The following is an 18090-nucleotide window of genomic DNA, read 5'->3' on the forward strand; positions in this document are numbered from 1 at the left end:
GCAGCATATGAACATGACAGTTACTGTATTTCATTTTATATTCATTTGAATCATCATTTTTGTTTTTCAAACCTCATTAAAATGTATTTTTTTATGCATAACTTTATTCTCCTTGGATTGTTGCCTGATAACTAGACAAGGTTATACTGCAACAAAATTATTTAATGTCATTTATTGTATCATTTAACTGACATAGACCACAAAAAAATGTGCATTGCCTGATCAGCCCTTAAACAAGGTTTTTCAAAAAGTGAAACAAAGGATAGTATGCAAAATAATGACTGTACTAATCTTAGATACGGAAGAGATGCTCTAATTTTATCTCGGTGTAAATACATGGTCTGAGAACAGGTAGGAAATAGATGCCTTTAATGATGCGTTATAATCAGCACTGAACTTCTTCAAAGCCATAATTACTCCGAGTCCATTCTCACTTTCCTGAACCTCCCTCTCTTTCTTCACGTTCAGCAGCAGCAACAAATACTCAAATACTGTAAAAAGAACAGAAAGGAAACCAAAAACAAGTCCTTGTGATCATTAAAGAGAGAACGTGGAAGAACAGCTGCTTGCATGAAAAAAAAAATGGGATAACACCAATGCTCCACAGTGTGCAATCACAGAGGCCAAAGGAGACAGCTGTCCGCCTTTAATTACAATGAAGCTCATCATCGCTTTCACTATTTTTTAGCATGCTCGAAAACTTTTCAGACTTCTATGTTTTAATTTGGATCTCTTTGCATCTTAATTAATTTGTCCTGTGTTGCTACAGTTTTATTATAAAAAGTGTAATATTTCACCCATATAGATGTGAAGATCAGCATAGAAACAGCTTGGCTCTGTACCTATCCAAATAATAAAATCCTCCTACAGCATCTTGAAAAATGCACACGTCTAATTTGTTACTTTTATATGTACAAAAACTCCACCTGTAGAAGAATCGAGTCGATGTTTTTCCAGGGAAATATTAATCCTCTTATCTTCATTTTGTGTTTTCCTCAAGTCTATTTCCCAAAAATGTCAGACTTAATTTGAAAACACATGTACAAATAATCACAATCTTCTATTACAGCCTCTTCGTCAACAATAGATCTCACTAAGAATAAACAAAATGTTATCTCAACTTATAAAATCCCAAAGAATGAGGGTGATGTCAATGTTCTCTTTGTGTTAAAAGAAAAAATGTTTATCTGACATTTTATGATCATTTTAAGAGTGAACCCTCCTGTGGAGTTTACCCTTTTTATAAAACGCACTTTCTTTTTTACATATTTCACATCCAGGGTGTCTGATTAACGCAGGAAAAGCTGATTTTAAAATTTCACGAGTTTCCCTGGGGTCCGGAGAAAAATAACTGTGCTTTTGTACCGCATATTGTTCCTAGTGAATATGCAGCCAAACGATGAACAGAGAGAATGACAAATGAGGTGGATGCGTGGGTTTTACAGGAATGATGCTTAATTACATACAAAGCTGCCATTTAGAGTCCATTGTCCTCCCTGAATGTTGGCAGACCTCCGCACAATGTGTTGACTGTGTCCTTCCTTCTCTTTCTTGATTTGTTTTCTTCCCCCATTTTGAGGGTTATACAGCATAACCATTCCAAACCCCTTATAATTTCTCCAGTAATCAGTCTGTTCTTTTTCGGTGGCAAAGCTCTAATCAAACATCTCATAGCCTCTACCAGCCAGAAATGTGTTATTCCGACAGAAAAACAAAAAAGCATGCAATTACTCCCGGAGGACCAGTCCCTCCCTTCGCTACAGCTGCAGAAAAGAGGGCACTATACCAGACACGTCCTCCTCCTCTGCTCTTTTCCCTTTCCTTTCTTCTGTGTGACTGAAAATAAGACCATATATACACAAACCATAATGACAAAAGATTTCAAAAGTGTTGCGGAATTTACAATGTATAGAAATACCCAGTAAATTATTTCTCTCCTCATCTATAGAAACGTCACCTTATGAAAAATAATGAATGTCTTTTATAATTGCTCCTTTCAATATGCACATTTTCATTATGCAGTTTTATATCATTATTATTTATTGCAGTTTTTAAGTATTTTGAAAAGAGATCTATACATAAAATGTATTATCAATATTAGTATTATTATTATTATTATTATTATTATTATTATTATTTGAGGTTTATAATCTTATAGAGATCCTTTATGTGGTATCTAATTGAGTTTCAGAGAACAAAGGTAACTGAAGCAAAAGGATGCCTTAATTATTCATTAATTTCCAGAACAGGCAATGCACTAATATGTGGCATGTGATGGAGAGGGGACATTGTAAAAGTACACATTTAATATCATTACCTCAACAGTCATGTTTTTCCTAAGACAACTGATTCAATATATAACTGCTAAGACCTAAAGTAACTTTAACACAACATCTAGTAAATAATTTCAAGGTATTTATTTGGCAAAAAGACAAATCAATGAACACTTTTTAAAATTGTATCACACTTCATCAATAGGGCCTCAAAAATGGCCATCTCCTAAAACGTGTCTTCCGAAATCAAATGTAGTGAAGCATCCATCCTGACCCAGGTAGTAAAAAGAACACATTTGTAAAAAATGTAAACCCTTTTATCTTAAGTCAAGTCAATTGTATTTGTTCAGCCCACTGTCACAAATATGCCTCACTATTACTATTTTTACTTTCTCCCAATCATGTGGCTCATTTAGCAATAATAGTTCCTTTTAGCATATCGAAAAAGACTGTTGCTCAGGCATTCAGCTTTCTATTCTTTATCAAAATAAGACAACTACTCATTACTGAGATAATGGGACTTGCAGCATCGTAGTGTACACCATACTGTTTATAAAGATGTGTATTCATCTCGACATTTTTAATGAAAGCAGGCCAAGCAAAAGTCTCTCGTACATAGTAAACGTTAAAGCCCCCTATGGCCATAGTCCCATAACCTCGGAACAGTTACTTACCACAATAGGAAGGTACACTCTTATATGGTCTTCTTGTGTAAGGTGAAACCAATCATCATAACTATAAATTAAATAGTGTTCAAATGGTACTGTGGGGGGGAAATCTCCCGTTTTATTTGTTATGGTGTCCAGTTGACGTTTTAAGCCACATGTAGCCTATTTAGAGGGCCTTGATTTCGGAACACTTACTTATCACAATAGGAAGGTACTTATAAAGTCTTCTCGTGTATGGCAAAAACAACCCTATATCTATATTAAATAGTGTTTCAATTTTACTGTGGGGGAAAACAAAGTCACCCGTTTTAGCTTTCATGGAGCCCAGTTGACGGTTTTTAGCCACGTGTTTCAAACGTTGTGCTTGTGAACACACCCCTCGCATAGTCTCAGCGGCAGATTCGGATTGGACAGACTGCTAGCTTGTTTCAGGAAAATGGGAGACGACCTGGGTGACGAGTGGTGGGCACACGAGAATAAATCAGGTATATGGCTTGTCTTAAGCGTATCTATGTGTTGTGTGTTTCTCAACCGTGTGGTCCGGGAGGTTTTTGTATATGATTAAAATCGATTAGCTTGTAGCTTTGCGAGAAATATCGGTTGCTAACTGTAAGCTAACGTTAGCTAGTGAGTTGCTGTTAACTTTAGCTAACAGTAAGCGTTCATTCTGTAGACGTTGACGTCAGTAACCATAGTGACACGTTTAATACGCAACACCTGCGAGTTTCTGTACAACTTACCTGTGATTTGGACGGACAGAGGGAGTTAGCGTTGGTAGCAAGAGTTGGTACCAGGTGATGTGTGGAAACACGTGTGTTAGTTGTGTGTGCGTGGGTCATGACATGTTATGTTGTTCTTAAAGTTGTTTGTCATGCTCTGTAACGTCCATTTAACTTCCCAGTTAGCTGTTCTCCTCTGTCTTTGCATTTGTTCTACTGTGTCCATCTTCTTCTTAATACATCAACACTGATAGTTCCCTGCGGCTATTCTTTCATAGCTTCATGCACTCTGCATACCAATAGAGGGCACTCCTGTTCCTTAAGGATCATTGGCCTGATTACTTTGGACAGCGGTGTTGCTGAGTTTATGCTGTAGTGTATTTTCAAGGTAATACAAATCCAACGTTGTAATCAGTCGACAAAACAGACATATGCTCTCTGTCTCTTACTGGCATACAAACAAACCAGGGGTGAGTCAAGTGCTTTACTTATTGCAACGTACCTTTTTTAAATACAAGTTTTCCATTTAGTGTTATAGCTCTCCATAACGTTTCATAGGTGCTTGACATATTTAAGTATATTATATTTGATAGCATAAATGACTTTGTACATCAAAAAGCTACTCAGAAAAAATGAGATTCTCAAATGATATATTAGGGGTTGAACTACAAAATAATAATGTATTTTAGGCATAATCATATCATAGTAATAAACAGATAATATAGCAAATGATATAAATAAAGCATTATATTGTATCTTCTGCCTTATGAGTACTGTTATTTGGGGTAGTATTTGACTTTTTTTTCTATTGCTTTTAGTGAAATCACATTGAATAACATCCTTTTGGTGTACGGTACATATTCCATCTTGTTAATGGCTCCATTGCATTGGTTGAATGTTCCTCAAAAACAGGTTAAAATTCAACTCTCCTTTGAATTTGATCCATGGCACACAGTAGGGTATACAATAGCCTTTATTTCACATGGCAATTATGTATTTAAAATGACAAATGCCTTCATCATGCATGCATGCACACCTGAATGACTGTATATTGCACTAATTTGTGGTGGGAGCGGCGGTTCTCTGTCAATGTGCTGGCCTAATTAGACAAAAACAAGAAAGTGATACACCATCAATCGTGACGGGAAAGAAGGAATGAATCCTCTTGATCCTAGCCTTCCAATCACAATTCTTTAATCTACCTTTTTATTATGAAAGGTATTAATCTGAATCATTGGGCTGAAGTGTTTAAACATGTTGTAATCCCATGTCTGTTGGACATTCACAGCGGGGGTATTTTTCATGTATGCACTGAGATTTCCCATGTATCTGTCATGTATTGAAAGCTTGGCAGTTTGTTTAATTAGTTAATCCTTTGGTCCTGGGACTCCTTGTTGGACCAGGCGTCTTTACAGACCCTGGAGGATTGTGATTAGAAAAAGAGGATTAACTATCTGTTGTTTACCTAATGTTCGCCCGTGCAGACTGTCGCTTTATTGTGATAAGATGTCATAGTGTTAGACCTTTTTTAAAGCATCTATAAAAGCATCAATAGCATAATCACATAAACCAATGTACTTTTATTATTGATAGATGTGTATAGCTCTTATTTTTCTAGGTTAGTGCCTTTTCCCTGTCTGGCATCTCATCCCTGCTTGCATTATTTAAGCTGTTTGACAGAAAAGGCTGTGAGGCTGACTGAAAATTGACAAGACGGAAAAGCGAGTTGAAGTGTGTTAGATAGAGCATGGGACTGACTTTGAAGTCTTGAGAATGAAGAGGAGGTTCCTGAGAAGCAGTATGACTGTTGTGGCGATGTGTCTTGTGGCTAAATGCTCACACTGATGACAAAGACTCTCATGAGGCCTCTGTCATGCTCATGTCTGCCCAAAACTGTCATCAAATGCCTCATCCTGTTTCCTACTTGCCAACCGGTGATGTCAGTGTGGCTGATGTTCTCCAGGTTTGTCATCATGTACCTGATATCTTCCACCCTCTGCTACCCAAGTCTCAGGTTGTCCCCCAATACTGTGGGCTAGTTTCTTTTTTAGATGACACAGCTCATCACAATTCATATCAAAAGCTATTTAACGGGCAATTTATTCCAGCCACTGTAACCATGTATTTAGTGGTGTTGACCCTTTTAAAAGTTAGTCTCTTGTTGACTTAAATCCATGAATGCTGTCATTAAGGTTTTAGGGTTGATGCTAGTCTCTCATTTATTTAAAGACATTGGCTGATCTCAATACATATAATTGTCAAGTTGGCGTATTTATAGAGAACATTTAAAAGCAAATGTTGACCAAAGAGCTTTTAAGAGAGATAATGTTATGGATGATTAAAATGAAAAAAATCAAGACGATCATTTTGTCTAGAAGCCTACAACTTGTGAAACTCCTCGCCCTTACCTCATATGTGGGTTTGTTTAGTTAGTTGGATACACTGTGAAACAATATTTTACAACATAAATGATGTATACTGCTCCTTTATTAGCGTGCTACATCATTTCATTATTGTTGGCACCCACATTCATCTTTCCTCTCAATGTTCTAGATGGATATCCTTTTTTCTGCATGCCTTACAGAGCCATTTCAACTCCAGCAAAAAAAGTTGTTAGAAGTGGTTTAGTTTAAGTGTGTAAACATCGGATTAACAATTAAGTGAAACCTAGACCACTGACTAGTTTGATTCTTGGACTTTTGTGTTTCACATTCACAGTGAATGGTTATAAAGTAAGCAAATTGTCAAAACCATGACAGAAATGGTATCATTTTACTGTGTTGGGAGGTTTAGCTGGCAACAGGAGATGTGCAGATTGCTTTGCCTGCTGTGGTAACATAAGTGGCCACATAAGTGTTTCTTTGACAGTAAATTGAGGAAAGGCTGAGAAAATGTGTTAATGGATATATGCTAAAGTTGAAAATGGATTTGTTTTGTATGTCAGCTTTCAATTTTAAACATGTTAAGACTCTGATAATTACAACTTAACTTTCATAAGTTACGCTCAGGGAAGAATGTGCTTTAAATAGTCAATCCACCATAAAGCCTGAACAGACCACCACTAGGTATTCCAAGTTTAATTGTCAGAAAAACATGAGCTGAGTTTTCCAGTACATACTTTTGGGAGGTGTCACACACACACACACACAAACACACACATGGAAAGACACACACACACACACACAGTAATGAAGTATTTGCTGTGGTTGAGATACTGGCTGATTCACCCTTTTGAATGAAGTTTAGCACATAACCCTTTTCAATGGCAGGAGTTCTTGGTTTTCTCCCTTTTTATTGCATGTTTAAAATGTGTTAAATTAAGTCCTTGATGTGTGGTACTTTTAAAGTGTTGAGTTGGCCCTGGAGGGAGAAAACATCAAACCAGGTTTTTTTTTTTTTGTCTTTTCTGATTCCAACTATTTTCCACACCGGCCGGATAAATTATCAGCTATATTGATGCCAAGCTGCTCTCAAAAATAATCAGGGTAAATAAATAAAATCAACACAAACACTTTTAATGAGCAGGAAAAAAACCACATTAACGAAACTTGTAAAAAGCACATCACATATTTGGCTGCATTGAGGTCTCACATAACTCGCATACAGGCACTAAACACATGTCTTGAAGACACACTAACTACACAAAGTAGGCTTTACAACGGCTCTTATAAAACCCACCACAAAGCAATTATTTCATGATTGTTACAAAATACAACAAACTAGATTCTCGTTAAGCAAAGTGAATTGTTTTAGTTGTGTGATACAGAAATGGGACTGAGAGAATATATACATTCTCACCTAATCACAAAGGCCACTTACTGTTATATTTGAGGAATGTGCGGCTGTAGAGGTAGCAGGGGATATAGTGATGCTACTTGTAATTTTACCAACACCTTTGACATGACAGCCACTGGCGAGCACTTGAGTCCTTTGCTCATGCCGGAGATAGTATGGCCCAACAGGCTGCGGGATGCTGTGGGTAATCCCTGTCAGGGACTGGATGTACGGACTCCCCAGATGAATATGGATCTTGCTATCCTCTGTGGCGGTGATGCCCGGACTTGTATCGGTGCTGTTGGACCTCTGGTGTTGCCAGCTGTTTTGCCGCTCCGGCGTCTTGCAGTAAGCTTGACTTGCGGCCTCCATCGGCTCTGGAGAACAGGTCCGGACTGTAACGATCTGAATCGGAGAGTTGCTTTGGTCCGGTGTCGCAGACCGTGATGAATTTGGACTCAACACCCGTGAGATGGGTGTACCGTCAAGTGGAGAGATGGTGCGGTCGGGGCTTGAAGGTGGGGTTTTACAACTGACTGCAGACAGAGCTGAGTTCTGTATGATGGTTATCCTCTGTTTAGGCGAGGCTCCGCTTGTTGGAATGAGCGCCGTGCTGGTGTAAGACGTAGCTGCGTCTCCAGTGGGGCTGCTTATCTCCAGTGTGGCTGTGTTGAGGATATGATGCGGGGTTACTTTGATGTGCAGGGGCTGCCCTGGTGTGTGCGTTAACATCATCACCTCTCCGTTTGGGGGCATATCGACGCCGTCGGGCGATGGGCTGCTGTATGGGCTTATGTTATTATTTGCACTGTTCAAGCTGTTCAGGCTGTTGAAGAGGGACCTTCTTCTGTTCATGACTTCAGTGTTGTGGTCCTCATTCTCGCTTTCTTCATCCTGTTTCTCGCTGTAGTCAGGCGTCAGGCTATCTGCTGGCTCAGTCTGCACCTCTTTGGTGTTCTGGCACAGCTCGGTAAAAGTGTTGTCTGTTTGCACCAGGTGTAAGATTCTTGATTTGTCTATGGCGGTCGATCTCACTGCTCAGTTCCTTCATCTCTCTGGCCAGCTCTCTGTTGCTGGCCTCCTGCTGGGTCAGTTTCCTCTGCAGGGTGGAGTGATCTGTCTGAACCCTGCAGATGGACTCGTCTGTTCCCGTCAGCTTCTGGAGTTTCTCCTTCAGGGTATCCACCTCTCTGCCCAAGAGTCTTGACTTAACCTGCTCCTTCTGAAGCCGACAGAGGAGAAGGTGCTCCTGGTTGACCTCCTGCTTCTCTGCCTGCTCGTACCTGGAGAGCTCTCTCTTTGCCACCTCTAGCTCTTCAGTCAGAGCCTGAGACCTCTTCTGTTCTTCCTTGAACCTCTTTTTCAGGGATGCAAAGTCCTCCTCCACCTTTATTAGCTCTTCTTCCATCATCTCCTTGTCTTGTAGTCTCTTTTGCAGCATTTCTAGCTCCCGGGTCAATTCTTTGACTTTGTTGTCCTCTGTTTGGCAGTGGTGGTTAGCGTTGTTTGGAATTGAGCTGTGCGTATACTTCTCCTCTTTTTCTTTTCTGTTTTCCAAGAGCTGTAACTTTCTCTTCATTATGATTATTTTGTTTTGTAACTCTATGTTCCTCTCCTCCTCTGTTTTGAGTCTGTCTTGGAGCTCGTGTTTTTCCTCCGCCATACCCTTAATCCTTTCCTCTAACTCTGCCTTGGACCTCAGTGCCTGCTGCTTTTCCTCTCTCAGTCTCTCTGTCATTGATGTCAAATTGCTTTGCTCATTCTTATTCCCCTCCTTCCTGTTGAGTTTTTCCTCAGCCTGCCTGAGCTTCTCGGCCATGGTCTTCCTGTCCTCCACCAGAACTACGGTCAGTGTCCTGAGCTTGGCCAGGTCCTGTCGAATCACCGCCTCGCTCTTTCCCAGCTGGCCTTCAACTCCCTCTAGCTCTCTCACTCTAACTTTCAGTGTGTCCAGCTCACCAGACAGCATCTTTCTATCCTCTCTCTCTCGCTCCAGGCTTCCCTTCAGAATACTGCAGTCCTGTCTGCTCTTGCCCAGCGCCTCCTCTACCCTGTCCAGTTCAGTGATTCTGCCATTGAGTTTATCCACCTCAACTTTCAAACTGCGGCAGTGGCTGGCCTCCCTCGCGAGTCTGCGGTCCAGCTCTCGACACTGGTCCCACATACGAATCAGCTCCTCGTCCTTTCCCTCCATTTCTACGACCCTTCTCCTCAGTAGCTCGACCTCTGACAGCAGGCTCGGGGCTGTCATGGTGTTCTGGCTTTGGTTTAGGATGGAAACTTGATTTTGGTGCTTGTCCTTCTTCGCTCTGGGGTGAGCGGCACTAAACTCCTGCTGGATGTGATCAGTGATGGCGGTCAGTTCTTTGATCCGATGTCTCTGCTCCTCCAGCAGCTCGCTCAGACACTGTTGCTCGCTCACAACCAGCAGTGCAAAAGCCTTCAGTGAGGTCAGCTCGCCCTTTAGAGTAGACACTTCTCTTTCACTTTTCGTGTCCTTTATCTCCTGGTATTCTCTCTCCTTCACAATCAGGAGCTTGAGCCTGTGGAGAAAAAAAAAGGTGTTAAACTGAATGGAGTGGCCTGGATGAAATGTGTAATTGATTCTCATTTCAGCCTCCAAGGACACATCGTAGTATTTAAACTTAGCCTCTTGGCCACCCCTTTTAAACACAAATCATTTCCTAAGTGGTGCATTTCCAGCATATTTCAAAGAGAATTGAAATCACAATTACTCAAACATCTACAGAAGCTAGTCATATTTTCCTTTCTCTCTTGTACATCTGGTCTGTGTTTGTGCCCACCTGTAAAACCTAACTATCTCCCTGTAACTCTGTTATTTTGCACCTCTCTCCAGGCAGCGTAATGTTCCGTACATTGTTTAGACGATCACAGCAGATGGTCCCTTGGCAGGGATTGTTGGTTAATTAAGAAGTTCATCTCCCCCTGAGTACCCTCGACGATGCATCCAATCACCCTCCTTCTGTGCACCTCCAATGCTACCCACATTTCCCGCAAGGAAAGGCCGGAATTCCCCCTTGTTTCATAAGTAATTACATACTGGCTACATTCACTAAGTGCTGTCACTCCTCACATTTCCCCAGATGCGTACCAGTACTGTAGAAATTCATTTCATACATTCATGTGTTATTGCAATAGGGGCACACTTCAAAGACTTCTCATTCGAGGAGCGAGTGACTTTCTGGGAGTAATCTCACACAAATATGCCGACTGTTTGCTGATGGTGTGTGGACAAACAATACAGTGTTACATTTATGTATGTTCAAATTGACCTACTCTGACACATTTTTTCCTTTGCCAATTGTTGAAAACATTCCCACAAACTTTATAACTTTTTAAAAACATTTGATAAGTAGGAGGAGAGTTTTGTAGAAAGATATTGATTCAAGTTTTTAGGGCAGATTATATTCAGTAAAACATGAGACTGCATATTGTTTCTAAGTGAACAGCATTTTTTTATGTAATATTTAGAAACGGTATTGTTGCCATTAAGATACACATCACCTAATGCTTTAATGTGTATGTGGGAGTTAAATTGACAAAGGTCTTGAACTATATGGTTTATTTCTGGTATTTAGATAGAAAGCTACACAAACTGGAGTAAAGTCTTGTCAAAAAGACTTTTAATTATCAAGAAATTGTAAACAGTGATACATTTCAATTAGGTTACTATGTAGAGTTTCAGTCAGACTTACATAGTTTTTTGAAATAGGCAACATATTCTTAAAGTTAACTTTAGTTTTGTTTTATAGAAACCGGCGTTGTAAGAGGTTCTATCTAACAGATCTGAGCAGAACAGGACAGTTCTCACAAACCGCTCATCTTGCAGTTTAAAAGTTTGCCAATGACAACGTTTCTAAATACACTTTATATCTTTTCAGCTGTTAACAAGTCTTTTCACTGTTCCTACCTGTGCTTTGCCGTCAGTCTCTGTCCTTTTAAAATCCTTAGAGAATAAATTGTCTCTACTCTTTCACCTCTCCCTTTCCCGGAGATCCGAGTGATGTGGACATTCCATCCGGAAAACCAAACATTATGAGAAGTGCTCTGCACACTGAGACTCACTCGCAGTCAGTGGCGCCCATTACATCATCAGCAAGTCCTTATATGGGACTGAACAGGCACTTGTGTGTGTGTGTGTGTGTGTGTGTGTGTGTTTTTACTGGAGTTAAGCCCATTCCAGATGAGGTCATTGTGTAGCCATGCCAAAGAAGCTAATGGGAAGGACAGAATGTGTTTGTGTATGTGTGAGTGTGCGGAGAAAAGTAAAGCTTCAATCACAATTCAAACTTGAGAGACCAACACTCTCAGTTTGCACGATAAGCCTCCCAAAGATGTTAATGCGTCCTGTGTTCTGCGAAGTGTGTGAGTGTGAGTGTGAGTGTGAGTGTGAGTGTGAGTGTGAGTGTGGTGTTCCCATGTGTTTTAAGAAGAGAGACATGTTTTGTGAGTTGTAGCTGCTTTGCCTGGGGCCTGATAACCTGACTGAGAGATGACATCATCAGTTCATAGGCCCTCAATTACATCCATATGTCTCTCTTTCTTTCTCTCTCCTCACCACACTATCTCTCTATCCTTCTTGATGTCATTTTCTTCCTAACTTTACCTTATTGCTAGAAGTTATGAATTGCAATTTAGTTTGGGTAGTTTGCTATTTATACTACTTCCTTGCTATCATCAATTTCTTCTGCGTTCTCTTATGCTATTACTCAAATCAAATGTATGAGCTCAGTGGAGCAGGGAGGGATGACAGATTATACTCTCATTATTCTCACTGCTTGTCTCTTCCATCACAACAAGAGTGACAAAACTCATAATGGGAAAATAAATGATATTATACCGCGCTACTTGATGGTACTACCAGCGCTGCAGGAGAAAAATAAACATATAGGTCTGTGTGTGACGCACTTTCCCCTCCGGGAGCACTATGGCTCCTAGTTCCAGCTTTCACTGGGAAATATACCTCTGATGGAAAAAAAAATCTGTCGAGCAAAACCATCTAGTCCCCCAATTAAAGGAGAGCTATTTCCCCTGTGTCACGTCGTCATCACAAAAAAATGTACCAAACGGCCAAGGAGACACACTTAAACTTCATTTAGACATTTATGTTCTCAAGCATTTTTACACCAGGCATGGAAATCTAGAGATTGCTCGTATATGTTCAAAGAAAGCAAAGAGAGGTTGTGCAACAGTGCCTAACCTCTGTGGAGAAGAAAATCGGACCATAGTTTACAAATGTGCAAACAATGTCGCCATGGTTATTGAAAGTTTCTGTCAACAGCAGATTCAGCAGCCCTGTACTAACAAAACACATGTTCTAGAAGAAGAAAAGTTTCTAAGCCTTTAAAACGTTAAGATACTCTGTCATCTCTTATCACATGGCGTGATCAGCTTTCACTTTGACACCTTTGTTTCTATTGCAACACACTTAATCAGTTTGTTAGGACAACAAAGAAGTGAAAGGTAGAGCGTGGGTCTACAGCGTAATATCCAAATCTACTGTGTTTAGTCTCCACTCCTGGGCCTGGAGTTACTGACCACAGCAGTTCCTTGTGTTCATGCTGAAAGGCCTGTACGGTTCTACTTGTTGGCATCCCCTTAAACCCTTTTATCGATTCATTACAAATGTGACTGCCGGGTTTGAAAGCACCAGAAGTTCTAGAGGAGACGGTACGGTTAATACATCGACCTGCTTGATAACTTTGACGCTAATGACTTTATTATTTGTAAGAAAAAGGTTTCAGTAAGATGAGATAGTCCTCTGGCTGTGGAATGTGAAGGAGAAATCCTCATTCCTTGCCATTCCTTTCCACAGACAAACTCCCAAGCCAGAGTTCATGAGGTCCTGCTTTGCTTCGAGGAGGGGTTGGCATCCGCGTCTCTTGTCCTCAATTACAAGCACGATCGGATCCCTCAAAGGCTTTTCCAAGAAAACCCTAAAGACATTGCCTCTTATATTGAAGGAGCACTTTGGCTGCTGTTGTGTTAGCTCCTTTTTCATCCAGCAAAGTCATTTCGGGATATTGAGTTTTTTCTGTTGGTGCTTTCAACATATCCTCCAGTTGTACTTAACATAATGCTGTATAGGGTCATAGAGAAGGCATAGGGAAAGAGAAGCAGCTGCTCAGGCTCTTTTTCCTGGCTTTTGTCTCCTAATTTATCAGTATGTTTAATACAATTGAAGGAATGGCTAAACTGACCTCATCTCATTGGTACAACTAATAACAGCTTGTGTTCAGAACAGCGGTTCTGCTCTGAAGTGATGCACTGCCAAACTCCTTTGGTAATTTATACACTTATTCTTCCGACACATTATTGGCTGAGGCTGCAGATGGTGGATGTGTGCTGAGTGAGAGGGATGGACAGAACAGCTGTCAGTTTCCGCTCCGGCACAGTCAAGTTTACTTTGTCCTTTTCCTTTGAGCGCAATTTATTAAAAGTTTCCTCCACCACGGCCTACCAAGCCAGATTGTTTTTTCATCGACCGCTTGTTAGCCATGCTCGTGAGGCTCGAGTCCACATCGCACAGGACAGGAACCTCACATCGCAGGATGTGTGATGTCAAGTTAGGCACGTTATGCAACAAATCTGTACCTACCTGATACAAAAGAAAACTTTTTCCGTGACTAATTTACGCAACAAGGATGTCTGATATAGCTATAAGCTACTTGATATATGGACCCTTGAACACATGAAGTAAAATAAAACTCCAGGTTTGAGCTCATCCAAAAAAAGATTCACATTGCAATAACACATGAGAACAACATTTCAATGGCATTTTTGTTAGTGCAAAAACTAGGAAGAGGAGTCTGTCCCATGACAATAGGTGTTCCACCACAACAGTCAGTCCCCTTTTTTGAGATTGTATTTTTGTTGCTAATTTTTGTTGCTAACCAGAGCCCCTTCATTCTCAGACGTTGAAGTAGTTACGCACCAACATTAAACTGCCCAGATAAATGACTGCTGACTTCCTACAGCCTCACAGAGCCGCTAGCATGGCTGTAGACTTTGTACGTCTTTGTAGAAATGTTTTTGTAGATCGTCCTTTCTTTCCCTTCATTTTTACACACTTATTGATGATGTATTGGTGAGAAGGCCACATCAGTCTGGGAGTGAAACCTAATCTGGTTTAAAAGTGGTTTGTGGGCGTAGGGTAAAGCATGTGAAGAGTTTGTGATTCAGAGCTGCAGTGAACAGATGAGAGCAGGGATGTCTTTGGTGTGTCGAACATGTGTGTGTGGTTAATGTTGAGATGCTGTCAGCCCAGTGACAGACTATAGGAAACACACACACAGACTGAGAGCATGCTCTGATAGCTGAGGTTGGAACAACCAGATTGCTGCATTGTGATGTGCAGATGTAATCATCCTTTGACACGACACCCGGGATCATACTATGGCAAAAAAAGTGATTACATGCCGTGACTGGAACTTACCATATAGCTCACTGCTGAAACGGTTCATCTGCTGTGCACATGGCACCTTGTGGAGCTACTTTTGTAGGGAAATGAAAAAGAGAGGGTTGCTGGTTTTAAGCCAGGCAGAGTGGCTCAGAGCGTACGCTTTGAAAATAAATGGGGAGGGAGATTGCAATATAGTTGAAGAGGATTTGAAGTAGAAGTGGAAACTCTTTCAGTTAAATATTTAGGCTACTGCAGCACAGGATGGAGAGGCAGATGAAAGGGACAGGCTGTATCACCATGTGCCTTGTGTTGTTTACCCTGTAGATATATGCGAGCGTTGACTCGGCTCAAACGTTTTCGTGCCAAGCTCAGAGAAGCTGAAGCGCAATTGGGAACACAAAGAAAGGGAATATAAACTCTTTTTCAAGAGTCCCCTACAACACAGATAAATATACACAGGCACTGGAGCGTTGCTGTGTGGAATGATTGTGCAATGAGCACTCGGTTATTTATTGTATGTTAAGTACAGACACAAACTAAAACCTGTTGACGCAAGCCACCGACCAACCAATTAAAAATTATGTGACAAATTCAATTGTGGGTTTTTTTAAAACGCATGTTCTTAAAAGGAATTCATAAAGGAGGGCAAACCTGAGGTTAAAATCCTCTGTGTTCCAACAGCCAGGAATGTGTGAGCCACACAGGGTTCACACTGCACCACAGACATGCTGTCTACTCATATATTAATCATCATTAGGCCAAGATGAACCTCAAAGCTTTTATGTGTGCATGTTTAGGGCTTCCACATTACATTTGAATAGACAGAATTTCTAATAAACTTAATCACTCGACTGGCATGGCTATTTTTAGTCTTTAATTGTGTGTGTGTGCCTGTGGTGGATCAGTAAACGTTTTCGCTTTGGCGCATACATGCAGACAACTAGTCTCCTCCCAAGGCTGCGAGCCCAGAGCGGGTCCGGTCTCTACTTGGTTAGATTACAGAGTGGACTCTGACGGTACATGAGCTGAGGCAACTCGGGACATCAACACAACAGCCCCGATGCGGGCCTCAAATTGCATACTCTAGAAGAGCCAGAGACCACTTTCACGTTAGACCTAGCTGTACCCATAGGCCACATCTAAATGTGCTCTCTATTTCTGAAGGGAATCTTCGTAGCCACAAGCAAACCATTTACTTGGTTCAGAAGTAGGCTTCGTCCTGTGCTGTGTGGTATTGTTGAATTGGGCAGAAGGGTGCCACTTAAGACTATACGTGTAATTGCATGTGAGTGCATGTTTGTCTGTTTACAAGGGAGAGTGAACAGAGCCAGACTGGCCGCGAGGTTCGACCAAGGCCAGGATGCAATGGACTGTGTCTGAGTGGACTAACTCAAAGTAATGTTTTGGGGTCACATACATTGAGAATGGTAGAAATGCAGCAGCCACAGGTGCTTTTGCTCTGTCGCTCAGCCAGGAGAGCTTTACAGACCAACATAGACTCAAATAATGTAGCCTGTACAAGTGCACATCACAGAGCTCAGATCTGGCTTGTTCCAGTGTGCTGAAATACTTTAATCCATTAGCCTCTTTTGCCCTCGCTGTGAATCCTCATCTCTTCTACATCATAAGGGATTCTGGAAAGCATGTTTCTATAAGTCTAACTGCAAGGCAGTCTTCCATGTGGGAAATAGGAAATATCAACCTTATCTCTGCTTATGCATTGATCTTAACCTCTATAAAACCAACCTCTCTCTGTCCTCCTCCAGTAGAGTAGTCAGGCAGGTGCTCTTGTTGGTAGACTCCCTGTGGGTCCTGTCTTGCTCCTCAAGCCTGTGTAGGGCGTCTCTGTGAGAGCGGGACACCTCCAGGAACTGCTCCCGCATGCGTTCGGAGGAGCGCTTCTGGGCCTTCACCAAGTGGTTGAGCTAAGAAAAATGGGGAAAACAACACAGAGGAGAAGGGAACGCCTCTATGTATTTAAATTTGGCACATAAAGCTCTTGTTACTGTAAAACCACCTTTTTTTTAAGGAATCATTTGACCAAAGTTACAATAGGATGCATTTTCCCATTAAGCCAATGAAGTATGTCCTCTGAAAAGTTAGGTTTTGGAGATTAAAGATTACGGAGAGCTTCTTGTAAAAGGTTGTAATTTTTCAAAAGCATAAAACTTAACTTCTTTCACTTTTACAGGGAAACAAATCCTTATTATCACAAGTTTTATAAACGTTGCAGAAGAATAGATCCAGCACAAGTAACACCTGTAAATAGAAATAACAAATGTGTGCAACGATGCATCCGTAATAGATGCTCCTTTGTCTGACAGTAATGCATTCCCCTCATTTAATTTGATCACCCGCTCCATATGGTGTCTAGTTTCTTGCTGTAGGTACCTCAGCAATTGTTATTTTGTACACATCCTGCAGGTGGTCCTGCTGGGTCCACGGAGAGTCTCTCCGCAGGGCACGGAGCACCTTCTCCGGTCTGCTGAAACCATATTGGGCCCCCAGTCGAGCTGAATCTGTCTTCTCTGATTTCAACACGGCGATTACCTCATCTCTGGCCTACAGAGACAAACATTCAGTTGCTGGCTTTAATTTCAGTGTGTTGAGAAACTGCAGTCTGCACAGTTTGTGACTTTACATGAGCTGGAGAATTAATGTGCTTGTAGGCAATTAAACAAATCCTCCTACCTGCAGTTCTCCCTCCAGAATACTCAACAGAAACAACAAGTCATCGCGCGACAGGTCTTCTTTTTTGTGTCTGGCCTCCAACCTCTCTCTCTTGTCTCGTTTATGGGCCCTCTGAACAGTGATTTTAGGGCTCTGCGTCGGTTGGAATGGAGACTCTGAGTTGTGTTTCTTTAAATCATTTTGATTCCAAGAAACCATTTTGCCGCTTTTACCAAGTGGGTGCATGACTTTTGAGTTTACCTTGGAGAAAATGGAGAAACAGGGTAGATCAAAGGAGGCGGCTTAACAAGAAGACAAAGAGTAATGTGTGCTTCCGATCTAAGAGGTTAAACAAGGTCCTACACCGTGTCATTACAGTACAAGTGGTTATTGTATGTCTTTAATAAGGGACCGGCTGATGCAGATTATATAACTCTTTGTGGGCTAATCCAAAGTCAGAAGGCTTCTTGTCATCACAGTTAGTGTTACTGAAACGGAGAGGCCTGTGCCTGGCATTACTTTGTGTGAGGCTTATGTCATCTCATATTCTTACTCTTAGTACA

At 41.1% G+C, this 18090-nt stretch overlaps 2 protein-coding genes across 3 annotated transcripts in view; one reads left to right on the top strand and one right to left on the bottom strand.

Moving 5' to 3' along the window:
• The first annotated feature begins 3267 nt into the window (after positions 1 to 3267).
• Positions 3268 to 18090, top strand: part of cmss1 (cms1 ribosomal small subunit homolog) — a 28278-nt gene continuing 13455 nt past the window's right edge. For both annotated transcript variants that reach the window (XM_063887279.1, XM_063887281.1), the window contains exon 1: positions 3268 to 3426. In XM_063887279.1, the coding sequence (XP_063743349.1) occupies positions 3378 to 3426 (49 nt within the window). In that variant the 5' untranslated portion in view covers positions 3268 to 3377. The remainder of the gene's footprint in view (positions 3427 to 18090) is intronic.
• LOC134867880 (filamin A-interacting protein 1-like) lies at positions 7155 to 9917 on the bottom strand. Its single transcript, XM_063888750.1, is given in 2 exon segments — positions 7155 to 8421; positions 8423 to 9917. Coding segments are annotated over 2 exon segments (2226 nt in total). The 5' UTR covers positions 9686 to 9917; the 3' UTR covers positions 7155 to 7458.

This window comes from Eleginops maclovinus, chromosome 7 (assembly GCF_036324505.1).
Source record: "Eleginops maclovinus isolate JMC-PN-2008 ecotype Puerto Natales chromosome 7, JC_Emac_rtc_rv5, whole genome shotgun sequence".
NCBI lineage: Eukaryota > Metazoa > Chordata > Actinopteri > Perciformes > Eleginopidae > Eleginops > Eleginops maclovinus.